General features: G+C 42.4%; 1 protein-coding gene across 1 annotated transcript; it reads left to right on the forward strand.

The window, feature by feature from the left end:
• rnf38 (ring finger protein 38) lies at nucleotides 1-26,365 on the forward strand. Its single transcript, XM_073475417.1, has 13 exons — nucleotides 1-89; nucleotides 1,081-1,769; nucleotides 14,099-14,160; nucleotides 19,125-19,327; nucleotides 19,786-20,161; nucleotides 20,277-20,441; nucleotides 20,757-20,927; nucleotides 21,751-21,933; nucleotides 22,054-22,160; nucleotides 22,282-22,366; nucleotides 22,584-22,705; nucleotides 22,832-22,931; nucleotides 23,721-26,365. Exons 2-13 carry the CDS (start codon nucleotides 1,166-1,168, stop codon nucleotides 23,781-23,783), a joined length of 2,241 nt encoding a protein of 746 aa, XP_073331518.1. The 5' UTR covers nucleotides 1-89; nucleotides 1,081-1,165; the 3' UTR covers nucleotides 23,784-26,365.
• The last annotated feature ends 750 nt before the right edge of the window (nucleotides 26,366-27,115 follow it).

The following is a 27,115-nucleotide window of genomic DNA, read 5'->3' on the forward strand; positions in this document are numbered from 1 at the left end:
CACACACATCCACATACACTCACAGGCAGGGCTCACCATATTATCGACAGATCCGAGTCAGGAGTACAGTCGAGGAGAGCACATTGAAGGTAAGTTGTTGGAAAAGAAACTACTCAGGGCAGGGAAATTAGACCGGGTTTCAGCGGTAGACTCAGAGGCGGGGTCATTCCGTTAGATCGTGTTAATTTTAGCCGTGGTTCTTTCTTTGTAATTTTAGGTTGACCACTTTTTATCTTTCTCTGTGCGCTTTCGTGTTTGCCCTCTTTCCAGTTGGGAAAACATTGCCGGCTCACCCTAACTCAATGAAATCACCCCGGACAAGTTTTTTTAGAGAGGGTTTTTGTTTTGTTACTAATAACCAAGCAATTTAAAGGGATTCGAGGCGTGGGTGGCTAGCTACGGGATTTTTCTCTGTGTTGGTCGGTGGAGGAGGAGGGGTTGGTATGGCTCGCCAAGCTAGCGAACGACGTTACGCAGACTGGCTAAACAAGTTTAAATGGTTGTTAAAGTGGACAAAGTTGCCTTAAACTCAGTGTGGGGATAGATACGTTTGTGAAAAAGCGGGAGGGAACGATACCACGGTTGTTGTACGGTGAGAATAAGCGTTATAACGCGTTTGCCACAGTATGCTATGCGCACGAACGTTAGCATGTCCCCCCCAGCGTTAGCCTCTCGTGAGCTAGCGAGCCTCGGCCGTACTCGCTTGCTCGGTTGTTGTGAACTAAACATTGCCGGCGAGCCGTGAGATTCAACGTTACTCTCCTGTGAAAGTAGCTTCATTGTGTTTTAATCGAAGCTGCCGACCCCTGGCCACAGCTGTGTTTGCTTGAAAGCACGAGACACCGACGGTATCTCGGGTAAGACGAGGCTGTTTAGTTGTTGAACCAGTTTGGGGGAATCACGCTGTATTTAGTAACGTTACTTAGACAAACTTAAGGGAAGTAGTTACAAGACACACACATGCTTGTGAAAATAAACAGCGGTGGTTAACATTAAGTGCGTGTGTAAATAGTCTAACATATGGTGCCCCACAGCCCAGTTTAACTCTTAACCACTCTCCAACTTTGTATTTTTAAACAGTGACTGAAAGCTTCTTCTGTGAGAGGAAACGAGAGAAAAAAGACAGAAAAAAAAGAAAGAAACGGAGGAAATCCCCCGAAAGGAAATGCCAATCGCAGCCGCTGGACAGCCAACGACTCAGGAGCCTAGAGTTTGCCCCCGGCTGCCCTCCACCCCGGAGCCTGTCCCTAAAGGGGCTGATTTATTCGACGAGGCGGGGGCGGCGGAGTCGGCGGAGCGAACAGAGTACGGGGGCGCAGAGGGGGGCAGAGGACTCGGGGGCTATAGTTACAGCCAGAGCGGCGCTAGGGGCTTTTTACAGCCCGGATCCATCAACGGCTCTCCGCCGCAGTCCCCAGCCGCGTCCTCCTCTTTTCTCTTCCACCCCCTTCACCCCCACCAAATGGCCATGGAGCCCCCAAGGACTCGATCGCGTTCTCGGTCTGGATATTACCAGCAGTATGGTGGTGGGAATGGCAACGGAATTACCGGCAGCGGAGTCATGGGATCTAACCATCACCACCACCTTCACCACCATCACCATCAGCAGCAGCAACTACATCCACAGCAGCAGCACGGTGCCGGTTGCGCACCACTTGGAGCTCACAGCAACCACTCGGAGAACCAGCCGCGAGCCCCGGGAAGTAACGCCTCTCCCGGCATTCAGAGGCTGTCAGCGGCTCCCGGAGCGCACCGCATCCCGGCGGCAGGTAAATGTCCCCAGTTGTCATTGTCACTGACTGTGTATGTGGTAGTGTAGCCTCGGCCAAAAGAGGCAGAGGAATCACACGTTTTATCAGACTTCTTTGCGAAAGCACGTTGCAAGCAAGTTGAAGTGATAGAAGTCGACGTGTTTGATACCTCTGGGAGGTTTTAACAGGCAAATTGAGAGAAGGAGGGGGATGTCCTCGGGTTGGCTTAACAAAAGTGTCTGTGCATGTGTGAACACATTTGTTGTATTCTAATTAGATGGGGAGTTTTATGTGCTTGCCACAGAGCTGCAGTGTGGATGTGGTGCACAGTTAGCACACATAGTAGGTAAATGAACAACAGCAGTCTGTGGTGTGGACTGGGGTCGCCTCAAGCCTGTGAACTGCTGTGCATAGTTAGTTACCCAGACTATGATTCTTAAGGCACTGTGGCATGTCCACTTTTAGTCAACTACACAAATATTGATGTAGCTAGGTAACAAGCCTTACAGTGTGTACAGGCTGATCTTTGTCTAAAGTAGGCATGATGTATTATTTTTCGAAGACTTTCTCAGAGGTACACGGGATAAAAACGATGGCCAGATAATAACTCAGGGGGTTGGCTTTGTGTGCTGCAAATGTGAAGCTGTGAACCAGAAATAAGAGACATCAGGCCCTATTCATATATTTAAGTACATTTTATGTATGGCCTTGTAAAGTTCAGTGGGTAGGTGGCACTAACTATTTAAGATGTAGGTTTGTTTTCACATTCATGGGCTAAAATCACAGCACTGTACACGCTCACCTGCTGTTCTACTTCTGATAAGACAACCAGGAAAATGACAAAATAGGATGTGTCATGCTGTATGAAAGAAGACAGTCATGGTCTCTACAATAACAGACCAGGAGCTAGAATGGCTATAGTCCGTTTCAGATAAATGGAGAGTTCTCTTCTTGCAACTCTCTGGGTGAGCCATGCTTTTATATTTGTGCTTCACTGGTGCTGGGTGTAGAATACATGCGAGGGCACTCTCACACAGCGAATGCAGTGCAGTGAACCACACAACATGGAAACAGCACAGCTAGAGTTTCACATTCAGCGAGGCTGTGGGAAAGCTTTTCTTTCAGCACACCTAACAGGCTTCTCAGGTTAGGAACATGCTTGGTCGATAGCTGTCTCCTGTGGCGCTTTGGATAATATTTTCAAAGTGGTAATTTCTTAATGAAACAAATTGTACATATTTCTAATTTTTTTTAAATTTACAAATCATGAGACAGATTATATTATTATTATTATTATTATTATTATTATTATTATTATTATTATGTCAGAGCATACATTAGAATTATTGACCATCAAAATAGGGCTAAATGATAGAGAATATTTTTAGTTGCTTATCCAAAACCTTCCAATGCATAATTTCATCTGCCCTGAACAGACTGACTGTTCATACTGATGTACGGATAACTTAACTATAAAGGTACAACAAACCAGTCCTCTCATTGAGCAACTTATGTTTCAACTACACAGTTTAGCTACACAGTGAAATGAATCGAATCTGTATAAAAGCAAAAAGCAATATTCAGAAGCACCCGAAGTCTGTGTCTCTACTGACACCTTTTAAACAAGAAGTGTCTGCATACGTGTGCCCCTGAGACTGAGCAACTGTGTATGGAGACTGGAATTACCTGTCTGGGAGAGAGAGAGTGAAAAACAAAACAGCTGAACACACATAAACAAACAAAGGCCCGCACTGGACTCACAGCCTATAGGTTGCCTAGCAGTGTGTGTGTGTTATCTTTCTAGCTTTGTTTAAGATTACGTGGTAAGAGGCAGTTGAGCTCTGTGTTTTTGTGAGACGAGGAAAAACTGAGACAAAACAAAATAAAAAATACAGATCAGTGTGCCATGTCACATTGCCTTTGCACAGACTGTAAACTAGTCATCGTCAGAGTTTATCGGTCTTCTGTGACCTATGACCCATACTCTGTCATAGTAGCTTGGGTATGACATGGAGGATAGTACAAATCAATGGATAGAATGACTGTATTGTATTTCCATCCAAATGGATTTCGATCTGGAGGGGGAGGCACTGGCTAGAAATTCTATAGACACTCACTCATTATCTGGATTAATTTCAATTGGCTGAAATGCTTGGCACACAAAATAACTGTAAAGAATACAGGTGTGTGTAAGTGTGTACACATTTGTACGTGTACTCTGTTTAAATAGCAGAAACAATAAAGTCTGGCGTTGGCAAAAGTGCTAAAGCAAAAAGGTTGTGCTTCATTTAGTAGCTGTGAAGCATTTCAAAAGTATAACAGTGCCTTTATTTTGAAATGGAAAAAAATATTGCACCATTTGTTTTATTTTTGAGTGCTTTTTACTTTGTTAATTTTGCTAGAGGAAGGCCTAGGGCTAATTTATACTTGAATATTCTTATTCACAAGTGAAGCAGCTGGTTAGCTGGACCTTCCCCAACACTACACACCTTTTATTAGACCCTCTTCCCACTCTCAGAATGGGCCCTGCTTGTTGGGAGAGAGGGAGAGAGTGAGAGAGTGAGAGAGATACTTAGTCCATTCTTCCCATGCTAGTCACCTGCGTTGGGCATGAAAGCTAATGATATCCTCTACTCTTCAATCCTTCCCTCTCTCTCTTCTGCTTGTAGTCTATTCTAAAGGTCTAGTCTATTCTTTTGTGGCTTGTTCTTTCATGATTGTTTTTATACAGTTTGTAGTGCTTACATTTCTCTCTCTTCTCTTTTTGACATCCTCTCCCATATACTGTTCACATTACTTTGCTTACCATGTTAGAAAATTAACTAGGGCTGCAACTAATGATTATGTCATTGTCAGTTAATCGATTACTTTGGTCTCAGAAAATGGTGAAAAATGTTGATCAGTGTTTCCCTTAAGCCTAAGACGACATCCTTGAATGATTTGTTGAAAATAGTTGCTGATTAATTTAATAGATGACAACTAATCAATTAATTGTTGCAGCTCTAAAACCAACATGCGTTGCGAGGTAAAAAGACCCATGAGAGCCCATGTCTGCAAAAATTGAGACCGGAGGTTCAAAAGAGAAGCACAGAAAATGTAAAAGTACTTTAGCAAAAGTGCCCACCAAATGCTTAAAACCACTGCCAAATTGGTCCGAGTGGATAAAAACATCCTCTGTGGCAGTTGATATCCTATCCTGGTCCTGACCCACCTCTGTCACAGCCTGTCCTCTTTTAGTCACATGCATTTCCCCCTCCCCTTTGGATCAGTCAACCCTTTCTGTACCCCTCCGGTCCATTTTCTCTGGCCTCCTCCCCCACATTTGTCTAATGGAGGGATCGTTTTAATGGACTGCCCAAAGCAGCAGAGGGGCAGACGCTCCTGCCACTCTACCTTTACCCCTCCACTCCACTCCTATCCTCTCCATCCTTCTGTCTGCAACAGAAGTGGAAACATGCACTCTGTGTTTTTTTACTTTCCTTTGTCTTGTCGCCCAGGCAACCCCCTCTGGTTTGAAGAGAAACTCTTTCACTTGGATTGACCAAGTAGCAGGGGTTCCCTTCTACTCCGTCACTCCAAATAAACAACAAAGCAGTCACTTCGGTCAGCAAGAGAAGATCCTGGGGGTAGAGGGCAGTGACTTCAAATTAGCTTTAAATCCAAGGAATGGGCTCTAATCTGGTTTGAAAAAAAGATGTACTACTAGGAGGGACTGGGAGAGAGAATGCCAAAGGTCACTTAAGTACATTCAGAATAGGAGTATAGAAGAGGGAGGGCAGAGAGAGTGCAAAAAATGAACTGGAAGATGAGAGTCAGTTATAAAAGAAGTTGTGGAATGGATTAGGGAGGTACAAGAGTTGATGGAGGGTGGAAGTGCAGTACACGAGGTTTAGGAAGGTCAGGTGCAGAGGGAGGATGAGGAAGGAAAGGGAGAGATGATTAGACCGAAGGGCAGGAGGAATGGCAACAAGAGGATGTGACCAAGTTTCGAGAACAGGACGTCATGAGTATTATTGCAAGCAAAGCACAGAGAGGAAGCATGCTTCACAAGACAGCAGTTGGGAGGAGGCGTGGATACGCTGACTGGAAAGATGAAGATGAGAATGATTGGCTGGGAGCAGATTTGAGGCACAGCAGAGTGGAGGAGAGTAGGCTGAGGCCCTGACCGGAGGCAGTTTGTGAGTGTAGGAATAGGTATGTGTGAGAAAGGCATGAATGAATGTTGAGTGATTTAAAGAGAAGGGAGGGAAAGAGGGAGCGGTTGTTTGCTTCTGCTGTTTGCATGTTAGCCTCCTGTCCCCGTTGGTATAACTGGGAATGTCCAGCGGATGTGGCTTGGTTGTGTCATGGGTGCAAATCTGTGGTTACAAAGTCCATGGGATGTAGTTTAGATGGTCTTCTGGCAGCTGGATTGTTGGTTTTAAGCTTTCTCTCTCACTGACTGAACCTTCATATTATCATGTCAAAGCTATGCCTGATATATCTGCCATTAACCCCTTGCATGAAGTTTAAATCCAGCTCAAAGATGAGCCAAGGATACCAACAATTCTACTGTTTCTCGGTCTCTCACTTGTAATTGAACTAGGGCTGGAAATTTCTATATGACCAAGTGCAACATCCAAATTGCAGAAGCTGAAATCTTTTAATTAAGGTAAAATGTGTGACAAAACAGCATTAAAATTAAGTACAAGTCTTGTTCTCCAGATGTAAGAAAACATGTGTGTTTGGTACAGACCCAAACAAATGTCCCATCATCATGATTTTGATATTTTTTCAGGGAAAATCTAAATTGTCATGAAGAAATCATTCCCACTAATCCTAAATCCTATCACAAAATAATCGCAATATTTTCTTTTACCATATCGTGCTGCCCTAATTTTAACCCCCAGTTGCTTTTGGAGCAACCCTGTGTCTCAACAGTTTCTCAGTATCTTCAGCTTTTCCTTGCCGTTTCAACAAAACCCCCGTCTGTGTCCTTCCCTTTTCTCACCTCTTGTTGTCCTCTTTCTGCCTCTGTTGTAACTAGTTATGCAAAGTCAATCGGCTCTGCACACACGGACTAAGCACCCCACTGCCAGCCTGTATAGATGTTGAGTGATCTAGTAAATAAGTTTGTTTTGGTCGTTTTGTAGACTCACAGTTGTAAGAAAACAGCCTTTGTATGTGGTGTTTTGGAAAACAAGGATTGTTTGGGACACAGTCACAACACAGACGGGCAGCGAGGCAGAACAGGCAGCAGGAATGCTTTGAGAAGTTTTACTAAGATGATTCTATGAATGACAAGTCTGTATGACAGGTTTTGATACTGTTTTCTGTTGTGCAAACATACCACATTTTACCAGCCACCTTGAGTACAGTATTTGATACTTCATGATTACATTTTGTTTATATCGTATTTTGGGTGGAGTTATGTTCCTACTTTTGGTGAATGTAAATTTGTGTTACTTCTTGGAGTTGTAGTTGCAACAGAGACTGACACCGCTCAGCTTATGAAATTATGAGGACAAACCTTTTCAGACATTCGTGTGTTGGTTGAGCCTGTGCAAAAGCCATTAGAACTGTGTGTTCTGTGTGTCGTCACTGACATTTCCTTCTTCTAAATTAAGCAACACCTGCCTGTTAGCATCATACAGCCATATAGTGCAGTATCTATGTTTGCTTATTGAGCTAAAAGAGAAGAAAACCACAAGAGTGAAGGATCTCCAATTCAGAATAAATGATATAATGATTCAAAAATTGCCAATTTTCTATGTGCTGACATTTATCTTGGGTCTATAAATTGTGCATTCATTGCCCCAAAGACACTGAACAAATACATTTCTCACAAGCTATTTCCATTTAGCTCCTCTGAATGTAGTTTCAATGAGTTGATGGCTCAGTTTGTGGTGATAGTGTCGGGATTTATGATGGAAGAGGAGAATTAAGACTGTCATCTGTCTCTGCCTTTCTCTCCCCTAACACTCCCTCTCTCAGCTGGTTTCTGTCTTTCATTTGGGGATAAGGAGGAGGGGGAGATGTAAGGACAGAAGGAGGAGTGAGAACTAGTAAGGAGTGTGAAGGAGTGGTTGGCTCTGTGCGTGTTCATGCACCTCTGCTGACTGTGTGTATGTGCACATGCCATGTTTAGTTGCTGCCTGGGTGGGCTGGGAGCAGGAACAGGGCTGTCAGAAACATGCAAACATACACAGTGACGTCACTGTTGAAGCTTTACTGCACTGAGATGTGAAAGCAAGAGAGCAAAGGTAGATGTCATAAAAACTAATGTTTAAAGGGTCCTTTCACTTAAATATCAACCTGTAGGAATACTCTAAGCCACTAATAGACTATATACTGTGGAGCTGTTATTGACAGTGAGGCTGTATGGGAATCACAATGCAGTCAGGCAGGTATTGTCCTTGAGCTGCTAGTGTGTATTGAGTACTATAAATGAAAACCTATTTGAAGGATTGTTTTCCTTTTTAACATATCAGTGTTTTTATGTGCCTGCAGAGTAAGTGTTAGATTTAGCGACTGTTTCTTGCTCCACAGCTTCTCAGTTTTGTGACCAAAAATATAACTAGATCACAAGATGTAATGGGTTCATTTTAGGAGTCGCCAAAGACAGCCTTGATACTGTCACCAGGGTCTCTGTTATCTGGTTATTTTCACTTTTTTTTTTTACCTGAAAAATCTTTTGATGTCGAACATAGATGTATATTAATCTATCCGGTCATAACGTCCAGTTAATATAGTTCCCTCTAAACACAATTTGGATGGTATAAAGGTGGAGAAAAATATAGATGATTGTTAAATCTCATTCCTAGGTCGTCAAATACTGACACTTGGGGGTTTGTGATGTATGCCGTCAACCATTGACTGCAGTTTCTCTCATTTGTCCAGGACATTGAAATCTTCCAGGATGAACTTCAGGAGTCCCAAATACAAATTTTGTAACATTGCATAAATAGGGTCTGAATATTATATACATTTATATATTAAAGATACCTCTATTCTAAGAACTTCAAGTATTTTTCATTTAAAAAATGTACCTGCTGTTAACAAGAAGCCTCTTATTACACAGAAAAGTCTGTTCTTGGTGCATGTGCACTGGAAATGACAGTTTTGACATCCAACTTGTGTAAGCTGCATTCTTGGTCATGACTGGTTTCCACGCTATTTGTGATGTCAGAAACTGATTCTTATACAGACGCCTCTTAAGCTCAGATCTAAGGTAAGACAGAAACATTCTCATTTCAGTGTCAAACTCTTCACAAACATCATTCTGTACAGTGAAGCTCAATCATCCAAGTACAGTAACAAAAGGCAATGCTGTGTGTATCAAGCCAGCTCTGATTTGTTGGTCAAGGAAGGACATGCAGTAGCATTTTATTTATTCTCTGGTCTATTTTACATACTTTCTAGGTTTGAAAACAGGTTTTGTCGCAGCTTCTTTATGTTCCCAATGCATTCTCATTTTGCCCAAAGCAATTTGTCCGCCAGTAGACAAAATAACTTTGTGATCAAGTATGTTGAGTGCGAACACCTGCGCGTGTTCTGCGGGATGCAGAAGCAGTTTTCAGACTTGAGAACAAGTGCGGGATGGAGGAGCAACCTCAAGGGCTGCGGCAGTAACAGAACAGAAAGGAAGATAATGAGAAAGATAATGAGGAAGGAAAGAACAATAAATAGATGGAGCAGGACAATGAAGTGGGAGAGAGAGGTAGAATCGTTCCCATTTCTATACGTGTGTACACACACACACGCATGTCATCAGGCCTGTGTGAAGCGGTGTTAGCCAGGTAATGGCTGGGCAGGCGTTACATGCCCACCTATTTTAAGCCTGTATGCCAGCTTGTTACTCGACTCTGCTTTGCGCGAGGGTGTGAAGTGTGCTGTGACATGTGTTTAGGAGGCGGGGTGATGTGAGAGGTGCTTATTGTATATGTGCATGTAATCGTCTTACACATATGCTTGGCTGAAATTGTCTTTACTTCGTATATATGTTATGTAAATCAGAACAAGTTCTGCAACTGTCAATGGGATTTCTGTCCATTTTCCCTGTTTGTTGCTGTTGATTTCATCCTGTCACTTATCTATCGCCTTATCTATCAAACACCATTTCAACTCACTCACTTTCTCCCATTTTCCGTTTTGACTCAAGAAAGGAAGAGATAGTTTAATAGAGAAAGACTGCAAGAGAGGGGGTGATGGAGATCACGGACAGAGATGGCGCGATAGGGAAAGCAAGGAAATGTGGATGCTGTGAGATAAAGCAGCAGGAATATATGGGAGAGAGACAGGCCGGCAGATAGGGAAATAGATCGGTGGCAGGGAGGGATGGTGATGAAGTGATGGAGAGTGTGAGGAGGAGGAGGTGGATGTGTGAGGAGGGTGTCTGAGCTGAGTGCAGAGGGTGGGGGGGATGAGAAGGGGAGGGAGAGGTGGAGGAAATGGATAGAAATAGCTGATGCACTCTGAGGCTTACAGAAAATCAATAGCAGTCAAGAGGGGAAGCCACAACCCCCACCCCGCTAGCTCTCTCTCTCTCTCTCTCCCTCTCTGACTGCTCTCTCACCCTCCGCTGCTCTCTCCCCCCTCCAGTCGTCTTTTCCTCCACTCTTTATCTCCTCCCATCTCCCTTTCCTCCTCAGTGCTCTCTCCCTTTCATGTGCATTTCCAACCTTGCCCTCTTCTTCTGTACCACCACTTTGCCTTCGTCCTGTCCCCCCACATTCTCTCTCCCGGTCGTTTCTCTCATTCACGCTCCCTCTTCATCCTCACCTCCCATCACTGCTGTGCTGCCCTCGTCTTTCACCCTCTTTCCAAGATATCCTCTTCTCTTCTGAAGGCTCTGGTATGCTTTAGATGCAACAACGGGAATTGTGGACTTGTACATCTACAATTTTCTGTAACTTGCCAAAACAAACACCTGAAGTAGATGGTAATTTTCTGCAAGCATTGGTAAGGTGTGGCTGGGTGTGAAAATAGGAATGGTTTTATGTGGTCTGCAAAATCTCACTTCTCCCGATTGTTACTTGAAGCTTTTGACAAGCTAGTCCACTTTTCTACATTTGTATCATGCTTCACCGTTTTACATTTAAACTCACACAACCGGAAATGCAGTTTTTCTCTGTTTGCTTGAACTTATTTATTTGGTCAAACTACGCTGTAAATCTTGACACCTCAGTCCAGAATTAAGCTTTCAAAGCCGAGATGTTGCATTGAGTTTATGTTTAGAAGATTACAACTTGGCATTCTTTCATGGTAGTTTGCTTAAATCATGCCATGTACATACTTTCTAAGCTTGTTTTCTTCTCCACCATGCTAAGGAATTTGATAAAATTTCACTTTGCAAAATCTGACTCATCTTTCTCAAAGTATATGTAGTACAAGAAAATGGTGAAATCTTTAAATAGCTCCCCAAAATGAAGCTTGTCCATAGACATGTTCATTTGGCTGATTAGGGTTAATAAAGGTGATTAGGGCTGCAACTTACAAATATGTTCATTACTGATTAACCTGATGGTTATTTTCATGATAAATCAGTTCTTTCATCTTCATAATGTAAAAAGAATATCTTGTCACAATTTCCCAGAGCCCAAAGAGCCTCATAAACTAAAAGAAAGGCAGCAAGTCCTTACATTTAAGAAGCTGAAACCAGTAAAGGTTTGACATTTTTGCTAGAAAATAACTGAAATGAGGAATAGATTATCAAAATAGTTGCTGGATCATTTTCTTTTAATTGATTAACTAATTAATTGACTATTGGTTGCTGCTCTGCAGGTACATTTTTCATGTTCTTTTCCAGGCAGGTTTTCTTTCATTTAATCCCATTGTGTCATATTGACAGTTATTAATGTTTCATTGAATTTGAACCCTGTATTCTCTCTGCCATGCATCCACTTTGCGTCCACTTTTTTCACTGTTTTCCACCAACACTTGCAGTACTGACATTAGTGCTGCCTACAGTGTGTCTGTTATGTGTGTGAGTGAGAGATTGTGTAGTCTGTACTGAGCTACTGGTCACAGTGTATTCATACAGACAGTCCTACTCTGATTCTTGTCATCAAGTCTCAATGATGTGCTGTTCTGTGTCCATTCTTCTTCTTGAGCTGTGCTGCTGTCTCAAGGTCCAGCTTTGACTTTTTCTATTAACTCTAGAAAAAGATTACACAAACAGAAAGAAATAATAATACACATATAAATCTCAACATTGCCTGCCTCAGCAGTGTAGTGGCAACTCATATATGGTAGATGTATCACAAACAAGCACATGCATGAATACATGATCAAATCTTTCAGTATTCATTAAATGGCCCATGTTAGCATTTGTAGCTCTTATTTGAAGAAAAAAACAACAACCAAGTCCAGAGGCATTGAAATTCACACTGCAATCCTACTATTCAACTTCCCCGAGGCCAAAAGTGAAGTAACTAAACTGTGTGTACAGAGCTGTGTGCAGTCTGTTAGGCCAACAGGGGACATGATGTCATCGAAACATTTTAAACCTGTTCTGTAGCTTCTGCATTGTGCTCTATAGAGTGACTCCAACTGAATGACTCGTCTCTGACTCAATTTACCGGACTCTGACAATGTGCAAGTGAGACCATATTCAGGGAGGGAGCTGGATTTTTGCCTATTGTGATCACTGAATGAGTGTCGTACAGAAGAGCGCTATGCAGCCGGCGAGTCCCGTGAATGCTTCAGCAGTACTACGTCCCAAATCATCTCGGGGAAAATGGCCTTTTAGCTGGGTTTCACTACACTAATGTAAGCTTTACTTACCTCAACCTTTTTCAATCCATTTATTTTGCCTGCTCTGGGGATTGGAGTATGAGAGGAAACGCTTTTTTTTTTAAAGGATTGAGGAATTCAGTAGTGAAAACCTCACTCTGTCTGCCTCTTCTTTCTCTTTCTCTCCCCCCTTCTCTTCTTTGTTGTCAATCACAGCTTTTCTTCAAAGAGGGAGGCTGTGAGCAGGAAAAATCCCACAAACAAACAGCCGAGAGGTGAAAAATGTGCTTTTAAAAGGCTTTTTTTTGCATCTTTTCCTTCTACATTAGCTTTCTTCGCCTCTATCGTGAAGGTAGCCTTGTCTGGAGTGCCCTTGGGAGTGCTTTACCCTTGGTGTGTATACCACTGCCACCATCTGTGGTGACGACGTCCCCAGCTCAGGACGTGTCCATGGAAAAAAAGGGCAAAACAAAAGCCAGAATATAAAGAAAAGACAATAAAAAGATGAAAGGATTGTGGAAAAACAAAAGAGTAAAAGTCTTAGCCGTGATGCAAGCGGCGGTATCATCAGAAAGCTTCTCTAATCCAGGATTACTGTGTTTATTTTGCGCGTGTGTGTGCATGTGCCTGTGCCTCTGTGTGTGTGTGTGTGTGTGTGTGTGTTTGTGTGTGTGTGGGGTGGGGGGTGTTTGTGCACCTACATCCACTGCCTCTGATCTGAGACAAGAGTCTACCATATGGGTTTCAGTCACTGTTGTGCTGGACACATGGTCAGCACCCTGGTCTGACAAACATGTTGTCATTATTTTTTGCTGTTGTTCATTAAACCTGAGAACAATAACAACAACAGGATTAAATATACTGTTTGGAGATAAACAATGCCTGGGTATAATGGTGCTATCAGTTTCAACAGAAGGTATTACGAACATGTTTTGTATATTGTATTGTAAAATAACACACAACAATGTAGTATACAGTCTGTGGGGGTCTTTGTGTTTGTGCAGGTAACAGTCAGTGCTCAATGTTTCAAATGGAATCACATTTAAAGAAAAAACATAAATTGGGCCTCTTTCCCTCTACCCAGTATCAATATTGTTTTGGGAATATTACTGAACTTAAAAAGCATTAAAAGTGACTGGTATCAATACCTCAATTAAGGGTGCAATGGGTAGCCGATTAGTCAACTAACAAAATTGATTTATCATTTCAGTCGTTTTCAAGCAAAAATGTCTGTTGAACTGTTGGTTGGACAACAGAGGAAACTTGAAGGTGTCACTATCTACTCTGGGAAACTGATGAACATTTTTCACAATTTTGTGACATTTTATAGACTAAAAGATTTATCGTTAATATAGCAGCAGATTAGTTAGTGACATTAGTGACATTAAACACTAGATGCTGCCTTAGCCTTAGTATATTTATGAATTTCTGAAAAAAAGCTGTTTGAATTAGAGACATACTGTAACTTAACATTTTATTTTAATATGTGATACAGTTATAAAATGTAGAGCATGTACAATCCCTAGGAAACATTTTATATGAATGCGAGGTGTGTGTAATAAGCACCTGGCTTTACAGATTGAGGCATATGTTGTCTCACTGTGTGACCTTGTATTCTGCTCTTCTCTGTGTAGGAGCCTCTGGCGGGTCCTACCACTGCCACCCAGACCTTGCATACGGAGAGGAGAGTGATAAGGTAAGTCACGCACCTTTTAGCGTACTGTGGTTGTTCATATTAACATATTAAGTCTGGGGATTTTTTAAGTTGCACACTCAGCCTGATTGAGATCATACCGCACTATGACTCAATATTAGATGACATCTTCTCTAAGCTGACGCTGTCTGAAGGATTGAGGCACAAAGAGTGTCTCCCCCAGTGAACGCCTAGATGTCTAAGAGGATAGGAGGTGTGAGTGTTGTCGCCAGTAAGTATGACTAGATTTTTGGTTGTGATGCTGCCGTGGTCATGAACTCTAGTAATCCTTGAGTTTGAGTAGATGTAATGTAGACATCCACAGTCAAATAATAATAATTTTAAAATAAAAAAAATGATAGTAAAACAAATAACTGGACATTTGGGCTGAAATAACTTAATTATAAACTTTAAAACAACAGCTTTTTCAGTGATGGAACTTGAGGTATTTAGCTTTAGCTCAGAGAAACACTTCACCACACTCTCAGGCTGCTAATCGTGTTTGTTTTGCATACACTTAAACAGTAGTACCTCTTTGAGAAACTCTATAAACAGCACAGTTTGCAATTTCGCAACTATGCTTTACGTTTCACAAATGCTGAAGTACGTTGTTTGTCATTAAAGCACAGTCCTTATGGGCAGTTGTGCTCACACTGCTCCAGGTGTTTTTGTTTTTGTTTTTTCATTTGAATGAAATGACAGTGGAGGAACTGAACATGTTTGCGTCATCAGCTGATGGTCACTTGTTTTAACTTTTAATTTAATCAGCTGATTACTAGATCAAACATCATGCAACTCCCTTTTTAACTGAGGTGCTTAGTCTTTCTTAGAAACTAAACTTTAATCCATAAGAGGGAAAAAATAGCATCTTGTATATTTTCAACATGGTATGACTTAGAATTTCGGCAGGTCTACCATATCAGTGATGGCAGAATTGTACAAACACTCAAGTAATTCGCACAGCATAAGCATAATTTAAAACCCACCAGAGTGTACAAGTGTACTTCAGTAAATGATAGTCATCGTCATAAGCGAAGGCCTGTGTAAAAAGCAAGCAGATGAAGCAGAAAAAAAAGGAAGAAGGAGAAGAGGGTAGGCAGGATGCTGAGGAAGGTGTTGCAGAAAGCTTGGAGGGAGAGACGGAAGGGAGGGGAGGCCAAAAACAGGGAGGGGGTATTGCTAATGATTTCACCTCCAGCTGTGGGACTTGGTTGGAGCGAGAGAAGGGAAAGGAGGGGAAGGAGCGAGGGAGGGAGGGGGAGGAAGGGAGGAACAGTGGCAGAGGAAACAAAATGGGCTTTGAAATCTTGTTGATGGAAAGAAAATAAGTGGGGGAGGGAGAAGTGTTTGAGTGTTAGCGGAAGCATGTCTGCAAATATTAATGAATCTGTAAAAGCAAATGACCATATTTGCTCCTTGTGCACATGCATGCACCAGAAGAGACCTGGGCTCCGTTGTATTTCTTAGGTGTGTGCGTGTTTGCATGCACTCTGCGGGCCTCTCTTTATTTTGGTTCTCAGCAATGACAGCGAAGCCACAACAGCTGCCTGCCATAGTTAGTGTGTGTGTGTGAGAGTGGACGCATGCATATCCCAAATGTGGACATGGTGAAATAGAACTTGGAAGGGTGTGTCCGTACTCGTGCTTCAGGATGTCTGCCCAGCCTGGTGTGTGTGTGTGTGCACACTGTGAATGTGGACACAGTGAAAGGAATGGAGGGTGCATATGTGTGTGTGGTCCTTACACTGTGTGCACTGCAGAATGTGCTATAACATCAGCCACAGAGCAGTTCACAATGTTTCTGGGCCAAGCTGGGAAGTTATTGTATGTGTCTGTTTGTCTGTGTGTGTTTTAAAACTTCATCGTGTTTTTTTCTTTATTTTTCTGGCTTTAGTTGTGTGTGTGTGTGTGTGTGTGTTTGTGTGTGTTTGTGTGTGTGTGTGTGTGAACAACAAGCACTCTATTAGAGCACAAGGCCACGTTAAGGCATATTGCTTGAGGACACAAACACACACACACACACACACACTCCTTTGTCTGACACTGCTCCCCTCCCACTAACGCGGGCAGACAGGCCCATCAAACTTTCATACTAATGGGCAATAGTCTGCATGTGTTAAGACAGTGTGTGTTTGCATGCATGTGTGCATGTGTGTGCCCTGTCTGAGAACTTCTTGTCTTGTCCCCTCAGATTGCAGGCCGGGGTCTTGAACAGGACGTACAGAGGAAAAAGGGGGGAGGGAGCAAGAGGAAGAGGGGACTGTAGAGGGGTTCAGCTTATCTGATGGAAGGAAAAGGGGGGGATGGGAGGTGGTTTTTGAGGAGGGTGGGAGGAGGGAATATGTCAGGCTTGGGATGGAGGAGGCTGGTTAAGATATGAAAATGGGCACAGGAGATGTCCCAAGGGTGTTGGTGTTGAGGCTAGGCTGGTAGAGAGGGTTTTGGGGTGCTGGGTCGGAAAAGAGAGGGGGATGTCATTGAGAGGAACAGAGAGGTTTGGGGGCGGGGGTGAATCGCTGATGCCCTCCATCCTGTGAAGAAATGGGCAAAGATAATCACTTTTGATAAAATAACTCCTAGAAAAGCTTCCGATTTTTTCTTTTCTTTCGCAAAGCTTGTGTATCATAGTGTTTACGAGATGATAAATTCAAGGAATATGTAGAATTCTTTAAATGTGTCTTTCTATGCAAATTTCACCTGAAATGTAAGAGGACCTCATTGTGTTGGAACAATCAAAGCTTTGATGGACTCATCCTACACCTCAGATTTTAATAGAACTGCAACGGTTAGTCTATGGAAAGAAAATGAATTGCCAACTACTTTGATAATTTATTAAATGTCATGTTGTCATTTCAGGGAAAAATTTAAATGTTCTTTGTCATCCAAACAGTAATTAAAAGTGAGTCAGTAACATCCTTGAATATTGAATTGATCAACCTTAAGAAGAGACCAAATGAGTAAAGACTGCCTATTGCAGGAGTGAGCTGGAAATGCATTTAAGCACCAGTGAGAAACTATAGGTAACTAAGAGTTTTCATGCACTGGTCAATTTTTGAGATTTGGGGCTTTTTTGCTTCCATAACATGTCTTCTTTCAGTGTGTGGTGGAGGGAAAAAATACAAAAATACACATTTAGGTCTTTATTTTAGTTCAAATGCATGTTCTGGAAATGTATGCAAATGAATGCATATTTAATTAGGTACCCTTATTGCATATTTAAACATAAAATATCATCAAACTTGCAAAACAAAAAATAATCCTCCTCATGTAAGTAATCAACTGGGAAGTTTCATGGTGACATTTATTAGTTAATTTTTTTTTTACCCTATTCACCTGCAGTGTCTCCCCTTAAGCACAGGTAGTGTACTTAAGGAGAAAATAAAATCTTTGTCTGCTGGAATATTTTTGGGTCATTCCAACCCCTTTGCCATCACACATTTCAAAATCTGGAAAATAAATTGTACCATCACTTCCAGAAAGAACAAGACAACAATTTTTTTGGTGATGGGCAGGTAAGGATGCATTTAGATATAATACAGCTTTCAAGAGGTTGGGGCACCAGCCGACTTGGACACAAATGCTCAGGCACGGTAATTTACACGGCTCATTAAGAAATACAGGCGGAGAACAGACAGATGCACTCAAAATCGTGGCGTGTAACACTCACTATGACCTAAATTTGCTCTGTCATTTAGTGTCTGGTGTACCCTGAGGCTACACCAAGCTTCACCTCTCGTTCATCTGCGCCAGGCTTATACACTCATTCTAACTCTGGTCAAGACTAAATGAAGTCATTGTTTTTGTTTGTTTTTCCCATAAGCTGCTCCAGCTCAGGTCACATCCAGTGCTAGTGAGCGATAGAGCCATGAGTGAACTGTGTGTTTGGGCTGACAGTCAAAATACATAGTGTTCAGGTTTGTTAGAGCAGCAGAGTGTGCTTTAAAGAGCTTCAGAAGGTATTGTTCTTTATAGGCTGCAGAACTCAAACAGTGGCAGCTGCCCATGTGTGAATTTGCACATGTCTGCAGGCGTTTCCATAACCGTGTGTGTGTGTGTGTTTCTGCAGCCTGCTCTCCAGCTGTTTCCTGTTAGCTATCACACTGCTCTCAAGGTTGCTGAGCCTGTGTATGTGTGTGTCAGTGTGTATGTGTGTGTGTTAAAAGTCACAGCCGCTGAGTCATTTTTATCACACTTTAACAACGTGTCTCTCCCACGAAGAGGGGAGGTAGAAGCAGGGATCAAGTAAGTAGAGGAAAAAAAAGTGTTGAGATGATAACTATGAGGAAATATGTGTGTGGTGTCTTAAAGAACTGGTGTGTTCTTCAGAGTACAGCGTAGGTCCGTGTGCCACAGAATGACTAAGAACTGACACATGTGCGTGTGTGTTCTTGCCTCACCAAGTGCCAAGTGTGAGAGTCACTGCTTGACAGTAAGTGAAGTGACTCACACATGAGTCTAATATATGATAACTCTTTACTCAGTCTGAAACTTGATGACTATATGTTCAGCTATGTCACTGTTCTTGTGTGTATCAATGACTTTTTTGTCTCTGAGAGAAAGTATTTGCGAAGCTCTCCAGTCGAGGGTGTGTTCGTATGACTCGCACATGGGCCTGTGAGTGCTTGTCTTGCATTTCCTCACTCCAAGAGGAAGTGACTTTGAACCCTCAGGGCCTCAGAGCGCTGGTGGTGTAATATGCTCTCTTTCACACACACACATGCACACAATTCATACAAGCAAGCACACACACAAGCACAGGATCATACAGGAAATGCCATGAGTCACAAAGGAACCTAGTGTCTATGCATTAGTATGGATTGTAAGCCAGAGTGCCGGACTGCAAAGCATGGTGAAATTGATTTGATCCGAGTGCTATGGGTCATTAACCACAATACCCGTCCTCTCTCTTACCCTTTCTTTTTTCCTCTTTTTCCTCCCCCATTTTCCACCCCTCCTTCCCTCTGCAGAGTGAGGAAAGCCCCAGTCCAAAGCGCCAGAGGCTGTCCAGTCAGTCTGTTTTGGAACAGCTAACCTCATCCGCCCCCCCTCCATCCACCCCATCTCCCCCCATCCGGCCCTGGGAGTCAGGACCCCCAAGTCGGAGACAGCCTCACCCCCACACACACTACCACCAGGAGAGATGCCTCACTCCTGCTCGGCACAGACGCAGGTATCGTGGGTTTCTTGATTTCTACGAATTAGTTCCACTGTGATTCATTAAAGGGACAGTACAGCTCAAAATCTAGATTATTCCTCTTACTAGAAGTGCTATTTATCCATATATATTCATCTAGATAACAGACCTTGTTGTGAGCAGTTTCACGTGGTGTTTCTGTGGTTTATTTTGAGTAACCAGGTCATGATTTCTGGAAAGATACATTGCTGTTGAGTTTTTCAAATGTATTTGAGCACCACAATGCTTAGTGCCATCTAGTTACATTATTTTTGAGAGAAGGCAGACATCTCTATGGAGTATATCTCCAAAACTCAGCAACTCTCACCAAAACAATCTAGATGATAAATGGCACTACAGGTATGAGGAAAAAATAAGTGTTTCTGTCTATGTGTGAACTGTCAATTTAACTGAGAGTCCAAATGTGAAACTTTCCCCTCTCTTCCCACCTCTAGCCCGCCAGCGAGGCGTCAGCGCGGCCGTCTCTCCAGACCCGCCCGTCACCTGCCTCCCCATCACCACCCCTCCACCCAGGGCCCCGCACCTCGCCTGTCGCCATCAGAGCTCCAGGACGAAAACTACCACCGCAACCCACATCCCTCCACACACCAGACATACCCAACACACACACCCAGCGCCTACGGCCAGCCTCCCACAGCCGGTGGTGGCGCGGCAGGTTTGGAGGAGCCCCGAGCTTTCCACCCCCCCACCTTGTCGCCACGACTACTGCACCCGGCTGCTCACCACCACCACCATCACCACCATCACCAGCAACAGCATCATGCGACGCAACAGCAGCAGGGAGCCATGGTCATGGACTTGCACGAACAGGTTAGTCTGCAAATAATTTATGTGCGAGACAGCCAGGAGACACTGCGTGTGTGTGTGTGTGTGCGTGCGTGTGTGCGTGAGGCTGCATATTAACTGTGGTGTGTTTTCTCCCCAGCTACAGCAGGCCAGTGTACCAGTCTCCTACACAGTGACCCCAGTCCCTCCACACGGTCTTGCAGCGCCTTTGTGTAGTGGCCAGCACCTTCCCCCTACCTGTTCCTCACAACAACAAGTCCCTGCCTGCAGCGTGGTCTTTAGCACTGGACAACACTACCACCCGGTGAGAGGGACACAGCAGTGTGCAGTTTGTGAGAGTGTGTGGGTTTGTTTGTTAATAATAAGAGTACATTTTGTGCTGTACAGCATCTCCTACGGCTCAACCATAGAAAAAGTAAGGTACTCAAAAGAAAAGTGCGTAAAAAGCAGCGACGACCTGCAGAGCATTTCCCTGTGTAAAGGGGCTTGTTCATCTTTCAGGTCTTGGCTGCCGCCTTGTGGCAGACTTGGCACATTGCAATCTCTGTGATGAGAACATGTATTTTAAACTGTCCTTTTCTATCTCTTATATCTTCTATCTCATATCCCCCTATTCCAGATGCTACAGGCATGTTCAATGCAACATTTGCCAGTGCCCTACGCCTTTCCCTCGCTGCTGTCCAGTGACCCTCAGTTCCTGCTTCCCCATCCACCCCACCTCTCTCACCACCCGCCCCACCTCCCCACACCAGGACAGTTCCTGCCTTTTCAGACGCAACAGCCACGATCGGTACGTGAATGAATAATGTTTTAATTCATTAATGGTTTATGATATTAATTCATATTAGCTTGCTTCATTCTGTGCTAAAAATAATGGCATGGATTTTGGTAAGCTGAGAGGAAGCCATTAATGCCGGAGAAGTTGTGGTTAGTTTAACACTAGTAGTTTTATAAACTTCAACAAAAAATTAATGCAAACTTTTATATTTCTTTCTATCTTGTCAGATAAGAGAGGGGTGTCTTCTAACCAGAAATGACATTTTTGTAAGTTAGCTTTATGTACAAATGGGAAACTTGGTCACACCAAACATGTGACTTCTTGGAAAATGAGTACCGGTTTGGTACATCTGCTCTGTTTTCTGCACATTAAAGAATGAAAAAGGAATAGACTAATTTGTTTATTCTCTCCAGACATTACAAGAAAGAGATCAAATTAGTATTGTCTGGTTTTAAAGGTTGCATCACTGTTAACTGACAGATTTCTAATATTATGTGACGGTCCTAGCATAGTGAAATTAACTGTAATCGTGTCTTCCTGTTCATCGAATCTATACATTACTTGTTTCTTGTGTTTTAAAGTGAATTGGCATATTGGTCATCACCATGTAGACATAGCATTTTACTTTCATCATAGTAACTGCAACATTCAGCATTAATTGCACCATTAAACCACTAAGAACAAAGAAGACATCAAACACAGACCTCTATTATATTCTGCTGTCCTAGTTTGGTTTAAGTATCCTACTTGTACACATCTTTGGCCCAGTTATTGTCCCACCATAACACCTGTTATGCATTTGTCATATTGGATAACCTTGTGTGTTTCCTCCCAGCCCTTACAGAGGATCGAAAATGAGGTTGAGCTTCTGGGAGAACAGCTTTCAGTAGGTGGAGGCTTCAGCTACGCCCACCATCACCACCACCATCACCACCAGCCTCCCTCCACCCTGCCGCCCTCCACACCACTCCAATTCCTCTCGCACCATGACCCTCTGTCGCAGGAGCTCTTTACAGTGGTGAGTTCATCCATTAAATGACATCATCATTTGCTTGGACTGTAACATATGATTATGTTAAAGTGATGCGGTGACCCTTGGTGGAATAAATGTATTTTCTCTTTGTCTTATCTCTTGCAGCCCTATCCCCACTTCATGCCTCGCCGATTCACTAGCCGGCGTTACCGATCTCAGCAGGCTGTACCCCCACCATCACCCTACCACCCCAGCTTCCTGCCTTACTTCCTGTAAGTGTTTTTCACTTCCTCAAGTTTATGTTGGAAATATACAGATGTAATTGCAATAGATTTGAGTATGCCTCAGAGACATCTCCTAAAATTTGTGTACCTTGTCTTTAACCACCAACAGCTCCATGCTTCCTGTGCCCCCGAATGTGGCCCCCACTATCAGTCTAGAGCTTGATGTGGACGACGGAGAAGTGGAGAACTATGAGGTAGCACAAACTGCTGCAACAGCACACAACCAAGAATAATGTTGTCGCATGATACACATAAAGATTTAATGTATTTTATTAATGAAAATTACCACATTAATTCTTTTGTTCACACATACACGTATGTGCTATGAAATCCAGTTGCCATTTGTCTCAAAATGTGTTTCCATTGTGAACTTTGTCCTCTAAATGATGCCTTTCTGTGTGAAACCTTCAGGCCCTACTGAACCTGGCAGAACGTCTGGGAGAAGCCAAGCCTCGCGGTCTAACTAAAGCTGATATTGAACAGCTTCCATCATACAGGTTCAACCCCAACAACCATCAGTCTGAGCAAACACTGTGAGTACCTTTCTTCCTTAAAAATCTGTGTGTAATTGTGTCTTGTGGGTGGCTGTAGGTTTGAGTTGGTATACATTTGTACAAAATGCTGTTTTGAAATGGTACCTAACTTGCTTTGTCTTACAGGTGTGTGGTATGTATGTGTGACTTCGAGTCTCGCCAGCTTCTAAGGGTCTTGCCGTGTAATCACGAGTTCCACGCCAAGTGTGTCGACAAGTGGCTCAAGGTGAGTAAGCTTTTTGGATGAATGCAAATTTGTCAGCTGTTTCCCCCTGTGGCTTTAAAGTCCAGTCAGACTCGCGGAATAACAAAATTCATCAATACGTCTTCAAAAAATATTTGGTTCTGGAAGCTCGGTGATGTAGTGACAACTACATAGGACTAGCTGGCGAACTGCTGGCAGGCGTGGTGGAACATGTTAGCGCTCGTCTGTCACTCGTCTGTTCTTGTCTCAGCGCTGGGCCAGTTCATTCAGTTATTGAAGGCAGAAATAGTCTCGCAGAAATAGTCTCACAGAACTAACAAGCATGCTTTGTGTCCGATTCTCGATTTAAATAACTTTGTGCCACTTTTGCTCGGACGCAGCATCCTCTCTCTGTCTGTTGTCACCAATCTGTGGTATCATTCAATGTCCCGCCCACAACACTATCTGATTGGTTACATGTCACAAAGCAACTTAAGTGTACTAAAGCTGAAAAAATTCAAATAAAATAAATGTAGTGGAGTGGAAGTATAAAATGGAAATACTCAAGTAAACTACCTCATAATTGTACTCAGGTACATTACTTTAGTAAATTATAGTTGGTTACATTCCCTCACAAATTTTGACACAAAGATTTCCATTTTTACCATAAATGTATATTGGTTCCAAATATTGGTTAATGGTCTCCTTGATACTAATAATCAGTTTCGGCCCTCATGAACCAAAATCGGTCAATCCCTTGTATGTATTTTATCTTTAAGGTACACATTTAACCCGTTTAACCCTTGTCTCCCTGTTTTCTTTTCCTTCTAGGCTAACCGAACCTGTCCCATCTGTCGAGCTGATGCCTCAGAGGTCCAGCGGGATTCTGAGTGACCTCACATCAGCACCCAACACCCACAGTCCCCGACACCCTTATGGATGCACCAACCGATCAGTGAACTCTTTCCATCGTACGCCTCCGCTCACACATTCTCCCACATAACTGGGACCAGTGCTCCTTATTCCCTCACTGTTTTATCACCCAGGACACTTAACAGTAATTCTCACCTGGGAACAGCAGCTTTCTACTGACTCATGCTCACTTTATCGCTGAACTTCCTAGGCCTTCTGTTTTGGACTATTACGCTCCTACTACCCTGCCTTCTGCTCATGGTTACCCCTTACTATGAATGGCCTTTGAAACACATACAGTGTCATGTGCAGGCGGACATGTATATGTGTATTTCTTTTTAAAGTCCTTCCAAACTGATGCGACCCGTTCAGTCTTCTAGGTGATGGACAGAGTAAAAAGACTTCCGTATACAAACATTTAGGGAGAATCGGCAGCCCAAAGATTCTGATAATGTCGTTGTTATTATTCTGGTCATTTTTACGAGGCTCATTATAATTGTGGTTGAACAGTGTCAGTCCATTTTAATTTCCATATGTTTATCCTTGCATTGAGCATGAGAGCAGTCTGTATGGAGTGAAACAAAGATACTGTACACTGTGTGTCCAAGAGTGAGCTACTTTGGAACAGTGAAAAATATACTTTATTTTCTCTATATGTGTGTCTGTGTGCAATGCGTGTGTGTGTGTGTGTGTGTGTTACTCCTCCTGTGGTATTTATACAGTTCATGTGGTACAGTGCATTGTCTTCCTTGACCTTTATCCTACTTTTTTTAACATTTAGACTCACTGGAGATTGAGGGTTACTTCAGACCTTGTATAGCCAAGATTTGTTCAAAAATCAAAGTGTAGGACCAAGAACACCTCCAGGGAAGTTAACAATGCTTTTGTGTCATGTCATGATCATGCTTTATAATTTTGACTCCATCACTCCATGTCTCTCCATCTGCGTTGTTCTTGTCTTAAACTAGTAAAGCCTGGAAGCTTTTGAAAGACATTTTTTTTGTGATACAATACGTCCTAACCTAAAGGAAACTGATCAGGAATATTTATTTTTCTCGACATATCCACTCAGCTCACCCCAAGGCACATCATGTGAATACAGTTGAATCTTACAGATCTGACAAGGTGGATGCAAAAAAATGCATTACAAATGTCCCCAAAACATTCATACATGCTCAGTTTTCTAGCTTTCTTCTGGGAATGAGGCCTTTGAAAACATGCGTCTATATCTGTCTTGGTACCCAAGCAGCGTTCTGCAAGTGTTGGTAGATATGGATGCTATGTTTTGCCCATCATTGACGATGAGCAAGTTTGAAGAGACTTGCAAGGTCACAGCTAAATCTACTGTTTCACCACACGGTGGATTTGACACTTGAGCACTTTAATATGTAGATTTAAGACCTACACACTCTTTTCATTCTGAACAAACCACTGATCAGTTTCCCACAGTCCATGTGTGTCTGACAACAAACATTAGAATGCATTAAAACTATAAACGGTTTGTTCTTTACATCAACTTTACATCAACTTCTACATTGTTCCAATATGTCGATTCTTTATATTCTTCTCACTGCACATCTTTTCATTTCCAGAGGTTTTGGAGCTCTGTTTGGTGATAATAATAATATATCTCTGTAAGGTCTATGTCAGCATGTGATAATGTAACTCAGAGATGTTCACCTCATGCACAGAGCAGGCTGTCTAATGTAATTTATCACTATTTATCACAATTGGTGTTTTGTGTCAAGATAAAAATCTAACATAGGCCTTATAGAGATCACAGAGACAAAAGTTTGGTTTGAAAAGTTCTGCCAGGCACCTACAGTGTCTTGCATCTGAGATGCCTTTAATATACCTTCATTTTCTCCAGGTACAATTTGTATCTGTCCAGTGTCACCATGTCAGACCAAGACATTTGTTTAAACCTGAGTTTTGCAAAGGCAACAGCGTATCAGTGTCCAGGGGGTTTGGTTTTTTTTGTTTTGTTTTTGTTTTCTTTTCTTTTTACAATTCTTGAGCGTTGTCCATGTATAAAATCATGTAATACCCATGGGAATGGAGGGAAAATATATTTTCTGTCATCTTTTTTCTTTGGGGTCAAAGGTCATAAATGTGACTGTATGCATCCATTTTGTGTCTTAGGATTGTATTATGTTGGACAGTTTTTTGTTGCTTGGTACACTAGCAATTACCTCAGTCCCACTATTTATGTCTTTTCAGAAAAAGGCGCAACCAGTATGATTAGTGCTTATCGATTTATTTCGCTAATCTTTTCCATGCAAGTTGTTGGGTTGTTTGAACATTTTTTCCTTTTAAACTCTATGAAACTCTGTCATTAAAATGGTGTCATAGTAGTTTCATTATGTATTATATCTGTAACCAAAATCATTTGAAGGCCTGGTATGATGATAATGAAATTTTTAACAAACATTTGTACATTTTGTATGAGAGTTATTACTAGTAATACTTTATTAAGTAGTGCAATGATTTTTTTAATCCCTTACCCCGTCTTTTGGATTTCAAAAGCTGGTTCAATAATAAATGTATAACATCCTCTTCTAAGACATTGTGTCCTCTAGTTTTTCTTTCCTCCGCTTTTCCTGAAATGAATTTCTTGACAAAGAAAATTTCTTCTCCACTGAGGAGCTGGAGACAGACAAGTGATGTGCAGTTGGGACAAGCCACTTGGTGGCAGTGTAGTTCTCTTATCCAAGAGGCATACTCCTGTAAACACTAGCTCACATGACCTCTGACCAGAGTGACATTTATTCACATTATGCTCAGTTTGGAATACAGCACATCATGTATGCCTTTGACTTTCATTTTAAATCCAGTGCAAGTGATTTAAATTCTTCATTCAGAAGAAGGCAGATGGCACAGGGCAGGATCATGCCTTTCACGGCACAGTTGCACGGAGGAAGGCTGTTCTCAAACTATACAAGGAAGTTCATTAATTGATGAGACACTTAATACAAAGACCACTCAGTCAGAGATATGTTTTCAAACACAAACCATCCAAATGAGAAAGATGAATTAATATAATTGAGTGTCTGTGCTACGGCTTTAAATGCAAAAAACTGTAATGTTCAGCTGATGATATAGCTCACAGTTACCTAACACAGCCCACTAGTCTCTGAGAGCAGGGCACATCACATGATAATCATTGTGGAAGCAGAATGAAGGTTTTGATAACACTGACAGCCCATGTCTGGATGATTTTATCACAACTCCCCACTTCAGGACCACTGTCCAGAGTGCTGAACCTGGAGCTGCATGTGGCAGCCTGGTAACTAATGGTAGATAACTCTATCTAA

This window comes from Pagrus major, chromosome 1 (genome assembly GCF_040436345.1).
Source record: "Pagrus major chromosome 1, Pma_NU_1.0".
Classification (NCBI taxonomy): Eukaryota; Metazoa; Chordata; class Actinopteri; order Spariformes; family Sparidae; genus Pagrus; species Pagrus major.